The sequence below is a fragment of the Paroedura picta genome, chromosome 6 (assembly GCF_049243985.1).
Source record: "Paroedura picta isolate Pp20150507F chromosome 6, Ppicta_v3.0, whole genome shotgun sequence".
NCBI lineage: Eukaryota > Metazoa > Chordata > Lepidosauria > Squamata > Gekkonidae > Paroedura > Paroedura picta.
Genome location: NC_135374.1, coordinates 5,245,239 through 5,260,971, shown reverse-complemented (window position 1 = coordinate 5,260,971; position 15,733 = coordinate 5,245,239). Strand labels below are relative to the sequence as shown.

The following is a 15,733-nucleotide window of genomic DNA, read 5'->3' as shown; positions in this document are numbered from 1 at the left end:
GATCCTCCAGGCCTTCCTGTCCTCTACCATTCCCCGGAGTCCATTTAAGTTTGCCCTGACTGCTTCAGTGACTCCATCCAGCCACCTCATTCTCTGTCGTCCCCTTCTTCTTTTGCCCTCGATCGCTCCCAGCATTAGGCTCTTCTCCAGGGAGTCCTTCCTTCTCAGGAGGTGGCCAAAGTATTTGAGTTTCATCTTCAGGATCTTTATCAAGGGACAAATCTGAGTGAAACACTATTCGTATTAATTGCGGCTTCTTGCATTTAAGAAGTGTGTTTGAAACTGTGTAAAAAACTTGTCTCTTAAGGTGCGATTAATACGACCTTTCATACTGTCCAAGAGACAAGTTTTTTACATGTAAGAAGTGTGTTTGAAACACTCAGATTTGTCCCTTGATAAAGCCAAAAGGTGAAACGCATTGGGACTTATATGAAGGATTAAAAAAACAACTTGAAAAAACAACTGAAATTGAAGAGAGACGACTTATCTTTGATTTATTATTGCCATTGTTGTCCCAGTGCATCTGTACTGTTTCACAATTGTGTTTTTCACTGGAACATACTCTTCCCAGTTATACTTAGCTTCCGGCTCTAAGGCGGTCTTTCTCAACCTAGACCAGGGGTAGTCAAACTGCGGCCCTCCAGATGTCCATGGACTACAATTCCCAGAAGCCCCTGCCAGCGAATGCTGGCAGGGGCTTCTGGGAATTGTAGTTCATGGACATCTGGAGGGCCGCAGTTTGACTACCCCTGACCTAGACTGTCTTGCGTACTCTCTCAGCCTTAATCGACCTCACAAGGTTGTTGTGGGGAAAACATGGCGGAGAGCTGGGGGTTTTTATACCCCACTTTTCAGGACCTGAAGGCGTCCCAAAGAAAACTTACAAACACCTTTCCCTTCCTCTCTCCACCATAGGCACCTTGTGAGACCAGGTTTAAGAGAACTGTGGCTGGCCCAAGCCGATCTGGCTGAACGCGGAGGAATCAGGACTCAAACCAAGTTTTCCAGATTGGAATCGGCTGCCCTTTAGCCGCCGTTATTATCACGATTATCACGTTATTATCACGAGCGTCAAAGAATTGAGGCTTTTGAACTCTGGTGCTGGAGAAGACTCTTGCGAGTCCCTTGGACTGCAAGGCGAACAAACCAGTCAGTCCTAGAGGAGATCAGCCCTGACTGCTCCTTAGAAGGCCAGATCCTGAAGATGAAACTCAAATACTTTGGCCACCTCATGAGAAGGAAGGACTCCCTGGAGAAGAGCCTAATGCTGGGAGCGATCGAGGGCAAAAGAAGAAGGGGACAACAGAGAATGAGGTGGCTGGATGGAGTCACTGGAGCAGTCGGTGTGAACTTAAATGGACTCCGGGGAATGGCAGAGGACAGGAAGGCCTGGAGGATCATTGTCCATGGGGTCGCGATGGGTCGGACACGACTTCGCACATAACAACAACAACAACATTATCACGATGTTAAATTTATCGACCACGCCCTCCCTGCCAGCCGGCTCGGGGTGGTCCGCAACATTGAAAAGCAGCGTTCCATAAATACAAAGGTATTTTCAATGAATTATTGTATTAAAACAAACTACATTCAGGTGGAAGATTTCGTGACCCAGACCTCGGTTAGCAAGGAGCCCGTACACTTTCATCCTTGGGAAGCCAGAGAGACCAAGTGGCATGGACAGCCAGGGATAGATCCATGTTTCCGGAAGGGGGGGGGGCAGGAAGTTAACAGGAAAAGATAGCTCTGAGGGAGGAAACGTCCTTCTCCTGAACTCAAAACCGACTCCAGCAAGCGTCACAGGCTGAGAAAATGCGGGTCACTCTTAACTGTTGTACTATTCTTACGTGGGTTGTCACTGGATAGCACAGTCATGGAATATTTGGGGGGGGGGGGCTTCCCTCGTGTCGTGAAGTCACATCCATGTCAAGAGAAATGAAGAAGAAGAAGAAGAGTTGGTTCTTATATGCCGCTTTTCCCTACCCGAAGGAGGTTCAAAGCGGCTTACAGTCATCTTCCCTTTCCTCTCCCCACAACAGACACCCTGTGGGGTGGGTGAGGCTGAGAGAGCCCTGATATCACTGCTCGGTCAGAACAGTTTTATCAGTGCTGTGGGGAGCCCAAGGTCACCCAGCTGGTTGCATGTGGGGGAGCGCAGAATCGAACCCAGCATACCAGATTAGAAGTCCGCACTCCTAACCAGTACACCAAACTGGCTCTCTGAAATGAATTCTCCAAGTTCTTATTACAGCAAACAGTTGCTTGGCGTCACTGAGAGAGGAGAGGAGGACGTCCCTGATTCAACCCCCAGCATCTCCAGTTAAAAGCACCAGGCAGAAGGTGATGGGGAAGACCACGGACCGTACCTGCCTTAAAGACCTCGCCCTGAGAACTTGGAGAGCGGCTGTCTTTGATAGATTCAATATAAGGCAGCTTCATGCCTTTTAATTTCTAGGAAAACAGCGTGGCTTGAACTTTGGTGGCCCAGAATCCATCCCATTAACCACATGAACTTAAGCTGGCTGGTATATGTACATATAGGGATATGTGTATGTGTGTGGGGGGAAAAGTCATTTGCATGTTGCGTTCTCAGTATTATAGTACACACAAACAAATATCCACACTATTACTCATATATAAACCATCCTGAGCGTCAGGGAAGGGCAGCACAGAAATGTAATAAATAAATAAATATTCCAAAGTATGCTATATATTTCTAATGAATACCACCCAGACACAGGAAAGCCAATTCTGAATGGACTTGCTAATGAACTCCACCCAGACACAGGAAATCCAATTCTGAATGGATTTGCTAATGAACTCCACCCAGACACAAGAAAAACAGTTCTGAACGGACTTGCTAATGAACACCCAGACACAGGAAAAGCACTTCCCCGTTTCACTCCAACCCCCCTGGGAGAATCCCAGATAAGACATGTGATGCGTCTCTCTGTCTCTCTCTCTCTCTCACACACACACATAAATAAAATGCCCAGCAACTGTTCATACCCTCCACTCTTTGGCACAGAGAGATTCTCATCCTGCCGGTTACTGAAGATCTCCGACATGGTTGTTTCAGGGACTAAAACTATCAGACCACAGCCATCCACCCTGGAATACCCGTAACACCCAGCATGTCATAACAGAGAGGAATGAGAAGCAAGTTCAGCAGCTTCTTAAGATGAACAAGTTTTCAGGGGGATCCTAAGCGTTCAAAGGTCAAAGCTCCATTTGTCAATTATCTGGGTGCTTTGACTTTTGGAAGCATATACCCTGAAATTCTTGTTTTCTACGGTGCAGCTGGACACAATTCCAGGTCTTCTACACAAGCAGCCAGCTGGGTGACCTTGGGGTACTCACAGTCCTGTTAGAACTGTTCTTACAGAGCACTTCTCACAGAGCTCGCTCAACCCCACCTACTTCACAGGGTGTCTGTTGCAGGGATTGGAAAGGAAGGCCATTGTAAGCCGCTTGGAGACTCCTTCAGGCAGTGAAAAACAGAGTACACCCAACAACTCTTCCTACTAGAAACCAACAAAAAACCCTGAAATTATCTCAGAGAAAGAATAAGAGAAAGAAAAATACCCCCTCACCCCCACAAGGATGGATCTCGTTCTAGCTCGCCTGTATCTGACTTCATCACGCACCCCTGTGTACACAATTGTTTCCCTCATTGGGACAGAACGTTGAGCCGAATTGTTCTCTGGACAGGACCAGCTAATGATTGCAACTCTCCAATAAACGGCAAAAATCGATCCAAACTCCCTCCCACCCAACGCGGACGCATCGACATTGAAAGGTGGCCAGAATAAGATTTGCATCGTGTGAAAGAGTTGACGGGGTGCTCGGAACCCCAAATTCCGCTTGGAACCCCACGTTCCGCTCACCTGCTTAGAAAATCGGGCTTCCAACATGAAGCCATCTAAATAGAAAAGGGAAAGGCCAGAAAACCAACCAACCCACCCAAGAGAAAAACCAGGGAGAGGGGAACTGTCATTCCGCCCCCCCCCCCGGCCGTGATTTTCCTTAAAGGACCTTTTTGAGTTTTTCTAAAAATTGGAAAACTTGGGACAACACTGGGATTGAAAAGTCTATGAAATATGCTCTCTTTTGGCATAAATACTTAAAAAGACAAGTGTTTACTCCCTCAAAATGTAGAGCGTACACTAGTCTGAAAATTGATTTCAAGTGGGGGGAAAACTGAGGCATTCTGGAGAGCATTGTCAAACCAACCACCACCCAAAAAAAACACTCAAATGACAGGGGATCCTGTGGACACAGCCTATACAGGATCTCCTATGTCATTTGAGTGTGAAAAATGTAAGGTTTGAAGTGATATTATTAGACAAGAAAAACAGAAAACTATATAACAGAGAAAATAAGAGTCACTGAAGAAGGTATGAGAACAAGCTAAATATCAAGGAACTTGGGGTTTTTTTGGCTGGTTTTGATTGGCTGGTTTCATCGTCTTTTTGACTATTACTATCGGACGGGTCATTCTGCGCTTCTTTACAAAATAAAATTGAGTGGCAGGGAGGAGTGGCATTTAAACCCCTGCTTTCTGCTCCCCATGAAAACTGGCGGGGAGCAGAAAGCAGGAGCCATAAACTGATACAAATCAGTTTGGTTTGCGAACCAACCTCCCACTGAACCTCAAAAGAGCACTTTGTGCCCATCCCCAGCTTTTTCACAACTGACTTAAAAGAAGAAGAGTTGGTCCTTATATACCACTTTTCTCTACCCGAAGGAGCCTCAAAGCTGCTTCCAGTCACCTTCCCTTTCCTCTCCCCACAACAGACACCCTGTGAGGTGGGTGAGGCTGAGAGCGCCCTGATATCACTGCCCGGTCAGAACAGCTTTATCAGTGCCGTGGGAAGCCCAAGGTCACCCAGCTGGCTCCATGTGGGGGAGTGCAGAATTGAACCCGGCATGCCAGATTAGAAGTCCGCACTCCTAACCACTACACCAAACTGGCTTTTAGGGCAACCCCATAGGATTTTCAAGGCAACAGATGAAGGGCGGTGGGTTGCCCCGTCCTTCCCAGGGCCAATTCTCTTTAGTGTCCGCGATCAGGTCAGGAAGGTCTGGATCTTCACAGTGTGTCTGAAGGTGAGGTGAGGCAGCCATGCTGTGGTTGATTCTGCCTCTCGGGGCAACTAGTTTTGGGCAGGCAATTTGTGGCTGCACCTGTTGCAGTGTGTCAGACTAACAAAGATACCTGCAGGCACAGAAAGGTTGAGTACTACATGTCCTAAACTAACCTGCTCCTCCGCTGACGGGGTTAGCATGTGTTTGGGCTGAGGGCCATCTGCCCTGAAACAAAGCAGCCCTCTCCCCCTTCCCTGTGGATCACCCCACCCAGTGTAAAAGCCTTTGCACCCAGCTCTCATGGAGCAAAGAACTGAGCCACAGGAACATGAACTAAACGCGAATTGGAAGGGTCCTCTAGGGTCATCTAGTCCAACCCCCTGCAGAATGCAGGAAATTCACAACTACCTTGCTTGCTGAAAAGTCACTTTCCCAGTCCCAAGTTCCCCCAAGAAACAAGACAGCTGCAAGAGGTGGCATGCCATGGCAGGGAGACTGTCCGGCTAGGATCCTGGGTTCAAATCCCCACTTCTACCAAGGAAACAAGCCAGCCACATCCTCTCAGCCAAGCCTACCGCACAGGGCAGTTGTGGTGAGGATAAAATGGAAGAAAAGAGAACAAGGTTCTAAGTCACCGGTTTCCCACTGGGGAGAAAAGCGGAACACAACTAAATGCATCTGAATTCATCTATAGAGACTAGAGACAAAGAATGGAAGGGGGGTGGAGGGAAAGAATCTCAGAATATCATCACACAAGCCGGAATCCAGATGCTCTCGGCGTTTCGAGTTGGATTAGGGCAGTGGTCCCCAACCTTTCCGAGGCTGGGGACCGGCAGGGCATCGGGCCGCGCCCCCGCGGACCGCGCCCGCGCGGGTCACGCCCGCGGATCGGGCCGCGCCCGCGGGCCGCGCCCACGCCGCGCCCGCGGATCGGGCCGCACCCGAGCCGCGCCCGCGAGCCGCGCCCGGGCCGCGCCCGCGGATCGGGCCGCGCCCACGGGCCGCGCCCGCGGATCGGGCCGAGCGGGCGTGGCCCGCACGGGCGCGGCCCGGCCCTGATTCCCTCTCCCCGCCTCCCGCAGTAAGAAGCTTCCCGGGCCGCAAGCTTGCGGCCTGGGAAGTTTTTTACTGCGGGGGCGGGGCGGGGAGAGGGAGCCGCGGCCCGGTGCCATGGCCTTTGCGGCCCGGCGCCGGGCCGCGGCCGGCAGGTTGGGGACCACTGGATTAGGGCACTCTGTGGCAAATGGCTGACTAATGCATAGCAGGGGGAATAAAAGATTTAGCAAAATATAATAATTGCTGGGGGTAGGGGGGGGGAATTGAGCAGGCCACTCCCTGTGAATAAAGGAAACCTCAGTCTCTGAAGCCAAGGATCAGGAGCAACATTGGAGGGAGGGGGGAAAGAGCTGTTTTTTATACCCCGTGTGGCAGCACCCTGTGAGGCTGGTGGGGCTGAGAGAGCTCTAAGAGAACTGCTCTGCAAGGCTTAAGAGAACTGTGATTGGCCCAAGGTTACCCAGCTAGCTGCACATGGAGGAAGAGCGGGGCAGCTGAAGGCGCCACAGCTGGCCAGTCTGCTATGCATGCTGGTGGCAGGTTTGAGCGGCAGGCAGGCCAGGGCACTGCGGGAGCGTCCTCCTTGGCGGGCAGGCAGAGTCTGGCTGCAAAGCTGCACGAGGGCCTTGTGGCCAGCTTCTGGGGGCAGGCACTCCAGGGGTCAGCCCAATCCGGGTTGGCCCGTGGAGGCGGAAGCAGAGTCCGGACACCAGGACATGCCCTGGATACTGCTCCTCCCATGGGGGCTCTTCGCAAATATAAGAGCAACATGACTGGTGAAGATGTGTTCATTTAAGGCAGTGGTTCTCAACCTTCCTAATGCCGCGACCCTTTAATGCCGTTCCTCCTGTTGTGGTGACCCCCAAGCATAAAATGATGCAAGGGTTCTTTCACAAAAATTAAACCCAAACTGACCAATGGCGTGAAGATCCCTTGTTCATGAGAGCATCTAATTTCTTTCCCCCCTGGGGCTTCTCAGTTCAGTTCTGCCTCTTGTCCCACCATGGTGAGCAGGTTCACCTGTAGAGGCTGGGCGCACAGCTGCAGAAGCTACGCCACTGATGCCTGGAGCCCAGGGCCGCCGTGCTGTGCCACCACCTGGAACACCTGGAGGGAGATTGCACCCGTGCTGTGCCACCACCTGGAGCACCTGGCGGGAGATTGCACCAGCACCTGCAGGAGGAGGAGAAGCAACAGTGGCGGTGCCCCCCCAGCCAAGCTGCTTGCTCTGCTGCGACCCCTGTGGAAAAGTCGTTTGACCCCCAAGGGGGTTCCGACCCCCTGGTTGAGAACCACTGACTTAATGAAATAGTGTTTTGTTTATGGAGGATTTTGGGATGCATGTTGTGGTTTCCTGCTCCTTTTTTCTAAAGACTGCCTGTAGCTTTTATGCATATTTGAATTCGGTTCTGGAATTGCCTTCGGTTTGTACACATTCAATACACTCAGTGACTTTGTGGATATTATTGTTGAAGTTCAGATTTATACACAGTGGCTTTTGTCCCATTTTTTCCCCCTGCTCTATATACTGTGTTTTCCCCTTTTTGTATCCTCATTTCAAAACAACTCAGAGGGAACATCGTAAAGTATTTTTGCATGATTATTTGTTTAGAGGCATTTTTAAGTCTTGCGACACGGCTGCATTCCTAAAACTTCTTAAAAATGGGCATCGGGACAATCTGGACAAAGTATGAGCACTGGGGCCTACATTGTTGAGAAACAACTCCTGCAGCTGGAATAGATTTGGCCAGGGCAGGCTTTTTCAACCCTGATGCTGTGAAACCCTTGGGGTTTCTTGAGAGCCCTGGAAGAGTCTCCCAAATGGATGGAAGTTACTTAATTTCTAATGTGTTTTTTTACATTTGTTAAATATTTATCTAGAGCCTCTTGTGGCGCAGAGTGGTAAGGCAGCAGACATGCAGTCTGAAAGCTCTGCCCATGAGGCTGGGAGTTCAATCCCGGCAGCCGGCTCAAGGTCGACTCAGCCTTCCATCCTTCCGAGGTCGGTAAATGAGTACCCAGCTTGCTGGGGGGTAAATGGTAATGACTGGGGAAGGCACTGGCAAACCACCCCGTATTGAGTCTGCCATGAAAACGCTGGAGGGCGTCACCCCAAGGGTCAGACATGACCCGGTGCTTGCACAGGGGATACCTTTATCTTTAAATATTTATCAGGCGATATGAGCATATATGGTCATGTTGACCTGGCCCACCCCCTCCACAAATGGCCAATGATTGGCCTGGAAGGGATGGGAAGGGGAGGGGCTTCTGGTATGCTTCCCAACCATATTTGGCAGGATCGCGCCACTTCTGGGGTTTCTCAAAGTCTGAAGAGTGTTTCGGAGGTTTCTCAATGGTAAAAAAAAGCCAAGAAAGGCTGGTCCATGTTCAGACACTCATCTCCCAAGTGGGACTTCCATGCAGATACTGCTGGGCCAGATCCATATCCGCCTCGGTCCAGAAACTACCCAGAAACAGGTCCTCCCATTACTGCAAAACTGATTCTGTGCTGGATGTTAGTGGCGTGTTCCGCCTACTGCATCCTTGGTCTTCATCAAATCCTGCCCCCGCTGCCTTTTTCGCTGGAGGACATCTGTTTAGCATGTAGAAGTTCCCAGGTTCAGTCCCTGGCATGTCCTGATGAAAAAGATCAGGCAGTGGGTGATGGGAAAGACCTCCGCCTGAGACCCTGGAGGACCATGGGGAGAAGCCATGGCTCAGTGGCAGAGCCTCTGCTTGGCATGCAGAGGGGCCCAGATCCAAGCCCCAGCATCTCTAGATGGAAGGAACAAGCAATCAGTGATGGGAAAGACCTCCACCTGAGACCGTGGAGAGCTATGGAGAGGGACTGTAGCTCAGTGGTAGAGCCTCTGCTTGGCAGGCAGAAGGTCCCAGGTTCAATACCCGACATCTCCAGCCAGAAGGAACAGACAGGAGGTGATGGGAAAGACTGAGACCCTGGAGAGCCATGGAGAGAGGCCGTAGCTCAGTGGCAGAGACTCTGCTTGGCATGCAGAAGGTCCCCAGTTCAATCCCTGGTTTCTCAATCTTGAGGTTGCAACCCCAATTGGGATCACCTGGCCCCTTCCGGGGGGCCGCCAGGTGGTGGCCGGCAGCAGTAGCAAGCAGCGGAGGTGGGTGGTGGTGGAGCCATGATTCTAGACACCTCCATACCAGACTGTCACGCACCTGCGCGGGCCACTCATGCACAGCGCCTCCGCAGTTGGGGTTGTGGCGTTCCAGCGGTTGAGAACCACTGATCTAAAAAAACCCAGCTCCCTCAACCTTTCTTCATACATCTTGGTCACCAAACCCCTCACCCTCTTTGTTGCCCTCCCCTGGACATGCTCCAGTTTGTCTACATCCCTCTTCAACTGGGGTGCCCAAAACTGAACACAGGACTCCAAGTGAGGCCGAACCAGAGCAGAGAGATCTGGATACTATACGGCACTTCTTTTAATACAAACCAAAATCCCGGTTGTCGTTTTAGCTACCGAGTCACGCTGCTGACTCATGCTCAGTGTATGGTCTAGCCCCAGATCCTTTTCACCCGCACTACTTGTCAAGGCAAGCCTCACCCATCCTATAGCGATGCGTTTCATTTTTCCTACCTAAATGCAGAACTTTACAATTTTCACTATTAAAATGCTACTCAAATTTAGCCCAGTTTTCCAGCCTGTCGAGATCATCCTGTATCCTGATTCTGTCTTCCGGTGTGTTTGAGACCCCCCCTCCCAGTTTAGTATCTTCTGCACATTTAATAAGCCCCTCCTCTATTACTTCGTCCAGATCATTTATGAATATGTTGAACAATGCAGAGCCCAGGACAGGTCCCTGAGGCTCTGCACTCATCACTCCTCTCCAAGAAGAGGATGAACCGTTTACAAACACCCTCTGGGTGCAATCTGTCAACCAGTCCTCGATCCACCTAACAATAATAGGATCCACACCACATTTTACCAACTTGCGGCTTACCGGAGAAAGAAAGAAGAGCCTTTCTAGGTTAGTAGGAAAACTTTGAAGGACAGGGTAGAACCAGGCCTTCAGGCCAGAGCAGGTCAGCTCCACAACAAGCTGTAAAACAGGATTCGGATTACCCCATCGATCGGTACACTCAGTTCTGCACAACAGCAGAACGCTAGCAGAAGCCGCCCCCTGCCACTTAATGCAAATAGTTGAATCATAGGATGTTTTTGAGCCGGTATGTGTCCCTTGCCATCTGTTCAATGCTCCGTCCCATGAAATGGCCAACAAGCAGGGGATGTCTCTTGCCTTCACACCCCCTTGCCTGGGAAGGAGGTATTTCCCAAACCGTATGGAGAGGTGGCCGAACTGGGACTCTCCCGATGTCCGTGGACTACAATTCCCATGAGCCCCTGCTGGCAGGGGCTCATGGGAATTGTAGTCCACGGACATCGGGAGAGTCCCAGTTTGACCACCCCTGCCCTACAGAAAGCTTGTTCGTTAACAGTATTTGCCACGCCGTTTCACAGCCTCTCTTGCGCTTACGAGAGGAGCAATCCCTGGCGAATGCTTCCTACTGCTTATGGGAAGGACGGACTACGTTTTAAACCGGAGTGGCTCACGTTCAACAACTCTATGCTCAATTTGCCAAGCGAGAAAGCATATGCTCCGGACACATTGCTCAAGAGCGAACCCATAAGGGATCTGTGCCAAGTATTTCAGAGGACATGCGTGTTTCACATTATGAGTCTCACAGGGTAATACACCCACCAGCGTAGACAGCTTTAAAAGGGGATTATGAGGATTAATAATGGAGAAAGGGGGCTACTAGCCATGGCGACTAAAGGGAACCTCCATATTCAGAGGCAGTCAGCCTTTGAATTCCAGCAGCAGAAGTGGCCGGCCCCTGCGTGAGTCAGGAGGCTGGACTAGATGGACCACTGGTTTGATCCAGCAGGGCTCTTCTGATGTTGTTCTTGTTAAAGAAAGGGCTTGGCTTCCATGCCATGTTGTCAGCCGTCCAGCAGAACTGGTGGGCAACTGTGAGAGACAGGGGGCTGGATCAAATGGACCAATGGCCGGATCCAACAGGGTCCTTCTCATGTCAAGAGCAAGGTATCATTATCTCTCATAATACAATGTGGCCTTCACAAACTGTTTTCTGTTGCTTGCTTTGGATAACCTCCATACACTGTGTCCTTGTTTGTTGTCTTGGTCACTGTGTGAGGCAGCATGCTGGACTAGATGGACTACTGGTCAGATCCAGCAGGGCTCTTCTTGGGTTCTTATTAGGGGAAGGCCTCGGCCTCTCTGCCCTGTGGCTGGCCCTGCAGAGGAACTGGCTGGCCCCTGGGTGAGACGGGAGGCTGGACTGGAGGGACCCTCCCTGGCCTGACCCAGCAGGGCTCTTCTGAGGCTCTTATCAGGGGAAGGCCTTGGCCTCTCTGCCCTGTGGCTGGCCCTGCAGAGGAACTGGCTGGCCCCTGGGTGAGACGGGAGGCTGGACTGGAGGGACCCTCCCTGGCCTGACCCAGCAGGGCTCTTCTGAGGCTCTTATCAGGGGAAGGCCTTGGCCTCTCTGCCCTGTGGCTGGCCCTGCAGAGGAACTGGCTGGCCCCTGGGTGAGACGGGAGGCTGGACTGGAGGGACCCTCCCTGGCCTGACCCAGCAGGGCTCTTCTGAGGGTCTTCTCAGGGGAAGGCCTCGGCCTCTCTGCCCTGTGGCTGGCCCTGCAGAGGAACTGGCTGGCCCCTGGGTGAGACGGGAGGCTGGACTGGAGGGACCCTCCCTGGCCTGACCCAGCAGGGCTCTTCTGAGGCTCTTATCAGGGGAAGGCCTTGGCCTCTCTGCCCTGTGGCTGGCCCTGCAGAGGAACTGGCTGGCCCCTGGGTGAGACGGGAGGCTGGACTGGAGGGACCCTCCCTGGCCTGACCCAGCAGGGCTCTCCTGAGGGTCTTATCAGGGGAAGGCCTCGGCCTCTCTGCCCTGTGGCTGGCCCTGCAGAGGAACTGGCTGGCCCCTGGGTGAGATGGGAGGTTGGACCACCAGTTGAATCTAGCAGGATTCTTCTTATGTTTTTCAGAGCAAGATATTATCTAATCTAGTGATCCTTGGAGAATCCCAGCAACCAGGCAGTATGTGAACATGTGCAAACTGGCCAGGGGATTCTCGCATGCCCTGCCCCCACTGGAATGGCATTTCAGTACGTTTCTAAGCCCCTCCCTAATAAATATTTTCTCCAGAAGATCACCTCTAGGGCAGCCCCACAATAAATTTAGTGCCATTGTAAGTGATGCGCTAGCACAGTGGTTCAGAACCAGTCATGAAGCTACCTGGGTGACCTCGAGCCAGTCACTCACTCAGCCTAATCTACCTCAGGGCTGCTGTACCAGGACTCTGGAGGCTAACACTGGTTCCTTCGTCATAACTCCCCACCCCCAAAAAAGTGTCCACAGGGATGGGAGTCAGCCCTGCATGAGAACCAGGCCTTCAGAATCTAGTGAAGGTGACCCAGCATTGAGCAGCAGCGTCTGATCTGGCAAGCTGGGTTTCATTCCCCGCTTCTCCACATGCAGCCAGCTGGGTGACCTGAGGCTAGTCACAGTCCTTAGTGCAGTTCTGACTAAGCAGTTCTGTCAGAGCTCTCTTAGCCTCCCCTCCCTCACAAGGTGTCTGTTGTGGGGAGAGGAAAGGGAAGGCGATTGGAAGCCGATTTGAGACTCCTTCGGGTAGAGAAAAGCGGCATCTAAGAACCAACTCTTCTTCTTCTTCAGTAATCTCAGGGCTCTCTCAGCCTCACCTCCCTCACAGGGTGTCTGTTGTGGGGAGAGGAAAGGGAAGGTGATTGTAAGCCACTTTGAGACTCCTTCAGACAGTGAAAAGTGGGGTATAAAAACTAACTCTAAGGTTATTTGGCGCATAGAGGTCTTTAAGTGTTGTCAACCTGTACGGCTGGCTCAGAGAATGAAGACCTAGGAATTTCACAAAAGGAACTTCAGCCTCACAACAGAGTCAAAAAACAAGAAATTGAAGATACGTTGCCTGGCAAGTATTCATTTCACCCAACATAATACTCGGTAGCCACAGAACAAACGTTCAAGGCGGCAGCACCTTAAAGAAGAACATGTTCCAGGCTCCACAGAAATAAAGTCCAAGAGCACCTTTAAGCCCAACCAAGACTGATTCAAGGCGTGAGCTTTCGAGTGCATGCACTCGAAAGCTCACGCCTTGAATCAATCTTGGTTGGGCTAAAAGGTCCTCTTGGACTCTACTTTTGTGGTGCTACTTCAGACCAACACGGCGACCCACGTGAAAACGTTCCAGGCTGTAATCTTTGGTGAACCGGGGCTCCGTCTACCAGACAGCAATCTTCTGCACCTGACTCATGAAAATGAGTATTCTGGGACTTTAAGGTCATGAATTCTATTCTAGCCATAAACACAAACATTCCGCAGACTACAGAATCACATTCCTTTCTTCCGGTCTCTCCTGGGAGCCAACTGGGTGTCGTTTTGCTGATGGCTTCAGGAAAGATTTTTAGATCAGGGTGTCCTTTGCCCACTTCACCCAACTACTGACTGCCCACCTTCAATCTCCTAAAGCAGGGGTAGTCAACCTGTGGTCCTCCAGATGTCCATGGACTACAATTCCCATGAGCCCCTGCCAGCAAATGGGGCCAAGCTTTGCGTGGAACATTCTCTGCTTTCTACGGATAAAGCCATCATAGTCTCCAAACCCATTATGCTTCCTGGGTGTTACTCAAGGATGCCAGCCTCCAGGTGGGACCTGGGGATCCCCTAACATTAGAACTCATCTGCAGATTACAGAGATTAGGTCCCCTGGAAAAATTTGGATGCATTGGACGGAGGAGGGGGGATTCGGTGGCATGGTGCCCCATTGAGGTTAAGGGATGCCACCCTCCCGATGGGACCTGGGGATCCCCGATCATTGGAGCTCACCTCCAGAATACAGCATTAGTTCCTAAGAGGGAAAACAAATGCTTTGGAGGGGGGGGGAGCGGACTCTGGGGCATTGTACCCCACTGCAATTAAGGGATGCCTGGTTCATAGTTGGACCTGTAGATCCCTCATTGTTAGCGCTCATCTACAGATCACAGAGACCAGTTTCCCCGGAGAAAATGGACGTTTCTGGGGGTAGATTCTATGGCACTGTACCCCATTGAGGCTTAAGGATGCCAGCCTGCAGGTGGGACCAGGGGATCCCTTGGAATTGCTGCTCATCTCCAGATTAGAGAGATCAGATCCCCTGGAGAAAAGGGACGCTTTTGAGGGTGGATTTAGGAATGCTCCCCTGGAAAAAAAGGGCTGCTTTGGAAGGGGGACTCCATAGCCTTGGACCCCACTGAGGTTCAGAGATGCCAGCCTCCAGGGGAGACCTGGGGATCCCCTGGAGTTACAGCACCTGTCCAGACTGCAAGGGGGACCTGGGGATCCCCCAAAACTCCAGCTCCTCTCAAGACTGGACAGGCCAGCTCGCTGGAGAAAAGAGATGCTTGGGAGGGGGGACTCCGTAGCCACTGAGGTTAAGGGATGCCACCCTCCAGGGGAGACCTGAGGATCCGCCAGATTCCAGCTCCCCTCCAGACTCCACAAATTAGCTCCCTGGAAAAAAGAGCTGCTTTTTTGGGGGGGGGACTCCATAGCCTTGGACCCCACTGAGGCTCAGGGGAGACCTGGGGATGCCCCACACTCCAGCTCCCGTCCAGATTGCACAGGTCACCTCCCTGGAGGAAAGGGCTGCTTGGGAAGGGGGGGGGGACTCTTTATCCTTGCACCCCACTGAGCTTCACCTCCAGGATGCCAACCTCCAGGGGGGGCTGGGGACCACCCCCCCCTAGATTCCAGCTCCCCTCCAGACTGCCCTGGTTAGCCCCCTGCTGTGTAGGCCGCCCTCCACAGCATTGCACCCCAGCGAAGTCTCCATCCCCCAATCTCCAGGAGCTCCCCAACCGGGCAACCTTCCCCTCTTCCAGGAGAGGCCGTGGCCACCCCAGATTCGGACACCCAACACGCGTGTCGGCGAGAACGTGGGAACGCGACCCCCCTCTCTCACTCTCCCCTCCCCTCCCCTCCCCTCCCTCCCGGCCCGCCTCGTTCGGCTCCGGGACTCACAGAACTCGGCGACGTAATAGGAGACGACGTAGTTCTCCTCGCACCACTCGAGGGTGGAGGTGGGCGCGCCCCAGTAGCCCGGCCGGTCGCCGGCGGGAGCCATGGCGCTGGCGGGCGCCGAGGAAGGAGGCAGGCAGGCAGGCAGGCAGCGAAGGAGAAGCGCTTCCAGCGGCGCCGCTCCCGGATGAACTCTGCGCCGCCGCCGCCGCCTGGCGCCGCCCTCCCGCCGGCTCGGGGCGGAGCGCACTGCCCGGCAGGCCCGCAGGCCGCGGCCTAGGCCTCGCCGTCGCCATGGAGACCGCCGCTGCGGCCTAGTCGCCCCGCCCCGCCCCGCGCGAGGGGAGGGGAGGGGGTTGAGGGAAGGCGCCCCCCCCTCTCGCCGAGCGCCCCCCCCCACTCCCAGCCCCAAGGGAGCAGGCCGGCCGCCTTTGGTCCCTCCCGGCCGCCGTCGGCCTGCCGAACCACAGCCCTGCGAGGTGGGCACGGCGGGAGGG

The 15,733-nt window shown here is 52.8% G+C and overlaps 1 protein-coding gene across 2 annotated transcripts in view; it reads right to left on the bottom strand.

Annotated features, from left to right (window-relative positions):
* Positions 1 to 15,483, bottom strand: part of ACER3 (alkaline ceramidase 3) — a 57,731-nt gene extending 42,248 nt beyond the window's left edge. For both annotated transcript variants that reach the window (XM_077341251.1, XM_077341252.1), the window contains exon 1: positions 15,240 to 15,483. In XM_077341251.1, coding sequence (XP_077197366.1) covers positions 15,240 to 15,342 — 103 coding nt within the window. In that variant the 5' untranslated portion in view covers positions 15,343 to 15,483. The remainder of the gene's footprint in view (positions 1 to 15,239) is intronic.
* Between the last annotated feature and the right edge of the window lie 250 nt (positions 15,484 to 15,733).